The 9249-nt window shown below is 34.4% G+C and overlaps 1 protein-coding gene and 1 pseudogene across 1 annotated transcript; one reads left to right on the top strand and one right to left on the bottom strand.

The window, feature by feature from the left end:
* Positions 1 to 421: 421 nt before the first annotated feature.
* LOC149541256 (uncharacterized) lies at positions 422 to 3877 on the bottom strand (annotated as a pseudogene).
* Positions 3661 to 5380, top strand: LOC149541257 (transcription factor bHLH95-like). Its single transcript, XM_089802269.1, has 3 exons — positions 3661 to 4313; positions 4466 to 4885; positions 4969 to 5380. The coding sequence occupies exons 1-3, from the start codon at positions 4092 to 4094 to the stop codon at positions 5053 to 5055; spliced, it is 729 nt and encodes a 242-aa protein (XP_089658395.1). The 5' UTR covers positions 3661 to 4091; the 3' UTR covers positions 5056 to 5380.
* The last annotated feature ends 3869 nt before the right edge of the window (positions 5381 to 9249 follow it).

The following is a 9249-nucleotide window of genomic DNA, read 5'->3' on the forward strand; positions in this document are numbered from 1 at the left end:
GTTAGAGATTAAAGATATGAGTCTGAATGTGAATGTGAACTTAAATGCATTAAAAATAATGAAATTGACATGTACTTCCATCATTGTCTCTGAATTCAACCTCAACATGTCCAGTTTGGAACAAGAACCCATATGAAAAGGTGTTACACACCATTTCCAAAAATAAAAAAGTCATTGTAGACTTTTCCATGGAATTCTAGAAAAGAATTAGCCAGAGTAGAGATCCCAGTTTTTTTTGAAGTCCTCAGCAGCCAAAATTGAAAATTTTTGCCAGCTTCATAATTGACTGGTTAAGGAATGCGCAACACGTAAGTTTTAACAATCAAACAAAAAGCCTCCACCAGTCCTGGTTTGAAGATTTTTGCAGATCACATATGCTTACTATTGGCGGATTGTGCGTTCATTGGCCAGTGGTTCACAATTATTCACGGGTTGCAATCATTTTTGCAGGGGGTGCATTCATTATGCTTGGTGTTATGGTCTCGATCACCATATGTTTAGGTTTCATAAAATTCCTCCTGTCACGTCTTCTGTAGGCTTTTCCTTCTCTAACATGGTTCTTATATTGCTTATTGCGTATAGAGTGTACTTGGACAACATCCTTATTAGTAGAACCCAATTGGTATTCCATATTTAAAATCATTGATCCTTGGGTCACTTTTTCAAGCATTAATCAATTCTGACCAATTGCAGCAACTCCTAGCTAGCCTCGCAGCCGTTGAGCTCCAGTTTCAATAAACATCTACAACTGTGATCCAATGCGGTAAGACCAATATCCATGAAGCTAAAGTGATAGAACTCTGCCACAGAGGTAACCAATTGAGAAATTAACAAAGTTTTAAATGCAGAAAGGACAGAGATTGATTCATCAGTACAATGATTGAGCTCTAGTTCTAGTTGTATTTAGTAATTCTTAGCAATCCAGGCAAAGTCGGTATCAGTTGTATTGAGAAACCTATTCTCGTACTTCTGCAGCTTGTTAAAATCCTGGTCCGGGAGATTCACTGTCAGTTTTTTTTAAGGGATGCGATTCTTATCAGAATTTTGAAGTTCCTTTATATGGTCACAAATAGGCTTTCTTGCGTCTACCATATATACCCTTTGAAAACCTTAGCATCCTTGCGCTAAGATTTCCAAAGAAGATGCCAATATTTGTTGCTCTATAATCAATTTCTCAATTGACAGGGAGTAAGGGTGGGGTTTTATCGAGATGTGTTTCCAAAAATCAAGCAGGTGTTCTAAAGATTTTTTAGGAATATTGTAAACCTGATGATCCCATGAATCTCTAATACAGCTCAGTTCACAAATTAAGCTCAAAATTTAAGGACTTCTCTTAAAAAGCATGTGCCATTCTAATATGGTTTTATCTCACAGGTTTTATGAGATCTAATATTAAAAATTGTGAGAGTTTGTTTCCTATCTGTTTTTAATAATAAAATCCTAATACGTTCATTGAATTTGTTATGTTGTGCTATACTACTTATGAGTGCGAATTTTCTTTGTTTTGTTTGCCAAATTGGTGGAACGCAGAGTCTTAGACTATGTATAGATTTCAATAAAGAAATATGTATTCTTAATAAGATTTTAATATGGACACAAAATAAATACATTTGATTTTCTTTTTAAAATTTTATTTTGAGAAGAATCTACATTTTTAAAAATAAATTTCCTAAGTTAATGGACCTAATTCTAGTTAGACCATTTTTTCCTTCTCAAATATACAGCTAAACAGTAGGGACTCCCATTTCAGTAGCGACTCTTATTTTCCCAGATATGCAAATTTATTTATTTTTTCATAAAACTTCTTCATTTAAAATAGAAGCTTAAGCCTCTCTAGAAGACCACACACTAATTTGAATCTTAAAAACTAATTTGTCACTCAAACAGCTAAATTTTTTTGGGGGGTAGAACACAAGATATTGTGTAATCTACAATGATTTAGGAAACCATGATGCCATCTAAACGCTCTTTAGGAAACTCCACTTCTTAAGGTCAATTGAATGCCTGAGAAATCCTTGTAAGCAAAACCATCTCCTGCATGATAGTGAGCAAGGATATGGGTTTTGAGGCAACTCCTTGATGATCTTTAGAAATATAACATCAGAAAGCAAGAGAGTGAGGTTAACAAAAGCTTTATTAAGTCAATGGTAGGTCCCTGGGACCTTTGCTCGTGGCTCATGCAGCTGCATTTTATGGCCAATGTCTATGTCGGTATCAAATTGACCGTTTATTGTTTTTTAAAATTAAATTAAAAATCATTTTAGAACTGTATTTTAAATTTTCATTTTGATGTCGACATAGACATTGCGAATTTTATGCACATCCTTGTTCTTGCATCATACATAATTTCCCTACCTACATTGATTTTGAAGAAATTATTTATGACCTGAAAGAAAAACCATTTTAATCTAGTACAAACTCTCTCAGGATAGTTCTAGACAAACGAATTCATTGAGAGCTGCACAGAATGTTGTAGATCCAAACGACTTGAGCTTTCATGAATAGTTAGCCTTGAAAGATACAAACTGAGGCACAAAACCCTACCCAGCCATTATTCAGTACAGACCTCCATTGAACTGCGCAGCATAACATGATGTCAATCCATTAACAAAAATCTACCACCACCAATTTATCTAAAGCTAATATTTATTCTTAAGAAATTCTGCTAAACAAACCCCAATGTAACTCAGTACATTCTCACTTCTCTGTCATTTTAATTCCCATTCTTTGAGAGAGAAGGCTGTAGAAATTATCATGAACGACAAACAGATAATGCAAAACTAATTAAATGAGCAGAGGGTAATACAATTTATTTGCTACTATGAGGAAATCACGATATTCATTACAACGATGTGTCTCCATGTGTTGCAACTGACTAAATAGCTCCGCAGCCCTCAAAAATTAACAATATTAGCCTCTACTGTGACAGATCATCACTATATACCAACAGAGGGTATACATACGCACGTCGAATTGGGAAAAATTTTATGCTTTCCAATTCAGTTTGGCTGTGGGAATAGGAATAGCTATTCAGTATTCCTATTCTTTGTTTCGTTCAGTCAAAATTTGATATTCTCTGTTTCGTTCAGCCAAAATTTGATGGGGAATTTACGGATCCAAAAATTTATATTTTGTAAAATAAATAAAACTAGAATAGGAATATGTATTCCAATTCTACCTATTTGGGTGGAATTGCAAAACCTCATTTTTGGGTCAAAATTAGAATACATATTCCTATTTTATTTCGTATTTTAATTCCAATTCAGTACATCCAATGAAGAATTCAAAATTTTAAGAATTTACATATGCCTATTCTGTTTGTATTCCCGTTGCCAAACGGACCCTTTGTACAGGGCTGAGAACAAGTTCGCAGACCAAAGCTGGAATGGATTTACAATGGTAGAACAAAACTGTTCACAGAAAGCTCTGGATTGAAAAGCTCCATAGTTCCAGCAAAATTGTGAATAATGAAACCCTACGCACTGAGAAATCGGACAAATAAAGCTCAAGGGAAGAAAGTTACGCACCGGTTTTTTGTAGGCGGAAGATGGAATTAATAAAAGACATGCTTGCCTGAAGATTCTGCACAAATTGTGGCACGCTGTCAATGATGTCGATGATAAAAATAGGTATTGTGGCACGCTGTCAATGATGTCGATGATAAAAACAGGCAGCGTTTATAAGAAAAAAATTACAAAACTCTAGCCCTCTAGGAATTTTCCAGAATACGACAAACCCTAACCATCTCCCACAGTTGCCGCTTGAATATATTCGCAATTAACAACATTGGCATTTGAAAATAATAGGGGAGAATCTTTTGTGCTGCATGCCTTTTCGCTTTGTAGTCTTCTGCTGCACGCCTATTCAGGGATCTCATTTTCATTTCATTACCCTAACCCTTTTCCCCACACAAAACATTCATGACCGATTGCTCCCATCCTCATCTTCAACTGCTGCACCATCAGTTCCACACACAACATTCATGGCCGCCTCCGCCTTCACCCCTCGGATTCGAATCGCGCGCAGAGAGATTTCATTATAAGTAGAGTTCCTCTCATATCCATTCTGTCCATATTGCTTCTGTTGACGACATGAAGAGGCACACTGAATCGGGGAAAAATAAAATTGAAAGGAAGCAGCAGAATTCCCATGCTGCCAGGGCACGGTCTGGCAATACAGAGGAACAACATCAATACCAAAATAAAACTCAGCCGGAGCATGAGATTCACATCTGGACGGAGCGGGAGAGGCGCAAGAAGATGCGTAACATGTTCTCCAGTCTCCACGCCCTTCTGCCACACTTACCACCTAAGGTCAGTATAACCAATACCCTAACAAATCCTAAAATTTGAAATTTAGAGTCTGTTTACATTATTGAAGAAGGTATTTGAATTCAATTAGAAATTGCTAGATTCTTTTGTTGGGAGTCGAAGATATAATGGTGTCGGTTGATGGTACTGGTCAGATAGACAAGTCGACAATAGTGGACGAGGCGATCAGCTACATAAGGTCACTTCAGCGATCCTTCCAACTATTGAGAAGCCAAAAAATAGCCAAGGAGGCTCAGGCCAGTGCCATAGTGGCAGGACAGAGGGAGCAGGATCAGACTTTGAACTTGGAGGGTATAAGAGTCGAACCCTGGACCTCCCAAGCAACATTGTGCCCTGCAACTGCACTTGAACGATATAACTTCCAAACGTGGGCATCTCCGAATGTGGTGTTGAGCGTTTGTGGAGAAGACGCTCAGATAGCAATAATTTGCACACCCCCAAAACAAGGCATGCTCTCCACAATTTTCTACATTCTGGAGAAGCATAAGTTGGACGTCGTCGCTGCACATATCTCCTCTCAACATTGCAGAAGCATGTATATGATTCACGCCCATGTAAGTCTCTAGTCCCTCTTCGCGTAATTGAATTTTGTGTTGGTTTTGCACCAGGCCTAGTAATTTGTCTGAACCAAAATCAGGTTAATGGCGAGGAGTACCTGGATTCGATCCCTAACTGCGAGGAAGCGTTTAAATCTGCAATAGGAGAGCTCATGTTCTATTTTTAGCTTCCCCACCTTCCCTAAGTTGGAAAAACCGCTCGCGTGCTTCGACGCCTAGAAATTGTAACAAGTAATATAATAGTTTCTTACTATAATGAAACAACGAGTGTAAATCTAAATATACTTATGTGCTTCCTTATAATATTTTCTACGGTTTGCACCTTCGCACTCAACTACAAGAATGTGTCAACTGAAACCAGGCACTGCAAAACTGCGAGAATGTATCAAATGAAACCAAGAAGCGCAAAACTGCGTGTTCATTTGTGTTATGTACAAGTACTATATTCGAGACAGTCTATGTGAGATTAATCATTCATAATTGTTTGAATAATCCATCAAATTATTCTGAGCTGTTTTAGGTGTCAATCACATTTTTTTATTCTACATTTTGTTTTTTTGTTTTGATAAGTAAATTTTAGTTGATAATAATGTTAGAATGAACTTTATAATTTTATTTGTCAAAAAAATTGTTCATAATTTATAGTCTATGCAAAATTACATTCTTTCATGGTAGATTGAACATTATTTCTCTTCAAATATTATTTCTTAATATTTATATTCATGATATAGGTTGTGGTAGAGTTCAAAAAAGTTAACCAAGATTTCTTTGTAATGATTTTTTGTCACAAAAAAAGGAATATATTAATTTTAAGCTTGGATATTGCAAATGTGATTATGAGTAGAAGTGGTGATGTTCTTGGTCACTCCATTTAAGTGTGGTTCATGCCTCCAATAACTTTTGTGATGACTAGGGTCTATCATGCTAACAATGTTGTTGGATTCATGCAAATAATCCAGCCTATCTGGTGTAGTGGTCGAGCTTTAGGTCGTGGGTTACCCCATAGTCTCAGGTTTGAGACCGTCCCAAATTTTCCTAGTGCATAGTTTTGCCTCGCTCATCCCAAAATGAACAGTTGGGCAAGTAGTGGAGACACCCCCTTGGTTTAAAAAAAAATGTTTTTTCTATTCAATATTGAGATGAACAAATGAGTTAATTTGGAGAGAATTAAAAACTCAATATGCAAAATAAGGTGGTTCAATAACCTTTGGGTAAAACAAGTTATAGATTGTTAAAAATAATGTTTTATATATATACCCCTTGCTACATTATATGTCCAAGGGCTCAAAGAAATAAAGTTTAATAAGATTTTAAGATCACAACTATGAGAGACTTGGTCAATATACTATCATGTAACTTATCTTTATTCAAACAAAATTGGAGCTAGATATCATATGGTTGAACATTTTCATGGATGTTGTGCCATTGAACCATAATTTGAGTTGTATGCTTATGAATTTTAAACTAGATTCAACACACCTAATTGCCACAACAAAAGAAAAGTGGTAGGGGTAGTTTTAGTAACACCTTTGCCTATCAAAATATAACATAACCATATTGCCTTGTGGAGATTCGCATCTATAGCACAAATTTTTGGCTTTCTCGAAGAGCTAGAAATAGTGGTTTTCTTTTTGTTCCTCCAAGATATCAAAGTATATCTTTAAAAGAAAATGAGATTGAAGTAAACTCATTGTCACCTGTTGATCCTACATAATTTGTATCCATGTTTATACATGTATCATCTTAAAAAGTATACACTTGCTCTGTGGGACCATTTTTAGCCCTCCTTTGTGTGGTTTGATCATTTTTCTTCTTTCAAGATGGCTCAAACTTCTAGAGTGTCATTGATCTCTATGCTTGGCTCTCTAAGTGTATAAAAAATGTAGTGTACAAATTATGTACTTTGTAATTATTCATGTATATTTAATTTTGACTAAACGTTTATGTATCCATAATTTTAGGACTACGTCACCACGAGTGTTGTTGAGAGCACAAGACTTAGCTAGATGGAGGTACCTACATCGTCATTTGAGGTCAATATTGTGATTTATGTACATAATGTATAGTTCATTATGCTCTAAAATCAAATTTAAAAAATGTATGTATTGTAAATTACAGGACCTCACCACTGCTACATTTGGTAGTTTTGACAGTGCGCCTCCTCCCGTTACTGAGGGGCACCCATCTCATGTGGTATAAATTATTTTATTATGTAGTGAATATTTAATTTATTTGCAAGCTAGATTTTGAGACCCATTTGAATTAAGCAAGTACATGATGAGACGTGCCTCATGTTACATAGGGTGATACATCTACCTCACAGGGTGTCTGACATGACGAGATGACTCATATTACACATGATGATCCATCTAAGTCCTCTTCGCATGGAGCAAAGAGGACATTCGATCAGATAGATTAGGTCTTGTTGGCACCTATAGATTGTGTTTTTATGATGTACATATATTATTTATGATGTATGTACACTTTGTGTTAGGATAGTTAAAACTGTATGTTAGACCGTGTATTTTTTCACTTCATAGATCATGTTATGATGTATGTTAGACCATGTATTTTTTTACTTCATAGATCATGTTATGATGTATGTTAGACCATGTACTATTTTTTTACGATTTCTTATCATGCTTGCGTATGTAGTACATATATTACTATGTTTCACCATGTTTTAAGTATATTCAAACTATTTTCTTTATTTTGACATATTTTATTCGTGAACATATGACACATTTTGTAAGTATATATGCAAGATGAACAATAATTTTAACTATCTATAGGGCATTATTGGATAAATATCACATCAAATTTATGCATTGAGATTCATACAAATAAAATTGACCTACTCGATTAAAAAATGTATTGATAACGTACCTAACAATGTATCATAAGTCATCTTAATGTGTTGTTTGGTAATGTAAGACTCATTATCACCTAATAAGACCTATTATGTGGTAGTAAACATATGAATACCTATCATAACCTATAACAGACATAATGACTTATTAGGACTCACATGTCCCCTTAAGACATACATGTATGGATAACATACCTAACAACGTACATCATAAGTGATCTTAATTTGTTGTTTGGTAATGAAAGATATAATCAATACAATGAATACAATGAGTAATGATCTAACATATAATCAATACAATGAGTAATGATCTTTAGATTATCATGTGCAAGTGACTTGTTTTTAATATTACAATCAATAGTAATTTGAAACTTCAAACAAACATTAATTTAAACATGCTTGAATGTAAAAGTAATGGAACAAAATAGGAGGTCATTACTTAAATTGACAATTAATTTATAATAATTTATCAAGTGCACATACCTTTAACGTTCAAATAGAAGTAAACTCTCATTTTTGAATTAGTTTGTACAACATATTTCACAATATATGTAAGATAATGTCAATGATATATTTATAGTTCACTGAACTCATTTGAAACATAAAATTGGTTGAACACATCTCTTCAAATGAGGTCCTATAAAATAAAAATGTAAAACAAAAACACACATGTTAATAAACACATAAATTAATATTCAAGGTATCTAAACTATGTAAATATATATGTGTAATTTGTATGTACTTACTATGTGAAATTGCACAAGATGTTGATGTTTGATCCACTTTAACATTTAAATTTGCATAAATTGTAATTGAGACCTAAATAAGAGGTATATGAGTTCTCTAAATTGGTATTGACAACACAAACATACATGTAATTAAATTATATAAGTACATATATATAAAAATAATACAATAATGAAAAAACTTACATGTGTTTGATTTAAATGTAGTCATCCCACTGTACCATCTGCATCCTCTCTCTTTTGCAATGCATCTATGATTGTCTCGTGCTCGTCCATTGAAATTGTCCATAATACCTTGTTGGTAGGTCTCCCTTTGTATCTTTCTAATTTGATATTTGTTGCCACAACCAAATGAGAATAGTGTAAAATCTTCTTTTCAGTTTGGTAGTCTTCAAATGCTGGCAAACTATTTCTTCTTGTTAGGTATCTACGTAGCTAGGTGCTAGCTACAACAACAGACCCGATTGGATACTCAAAACCATCATCGTCTACTTGATGACATGTCATTTTTTTCTTAAGTTCCACATATCTAGCTAGCCAATACTCAGTCTGTTCATCATTATCACTAGGTGCAATAACAGCATAAACATGTCCTACAAGATAAGATAAAGTATAGAAACACTTTAATCACTTGTGTACATATGCAAATTATATAAATTGAAGCATGAGATTGCAAAAAAATTAATTAAATTGTGCATACTGATTAAAGAGAACAAATTTCCACAATCCATTCTGTTGTACTGATA

This window comes from Cupressus sempervirens, chromosome 9 (genome assembly GCF_028749045.1).
Source record: "Cupressus sempervirens isolate cs-2001-9-10 chromosome 9, ASM2874904v1, whole genome shotgun sequence".
NCBI lineage: Eukaryota > Viridiplantae > Streptophyta > Pinopsida > Cupressales > Cupressaceae > Cupressus > Cupressus sempervirens.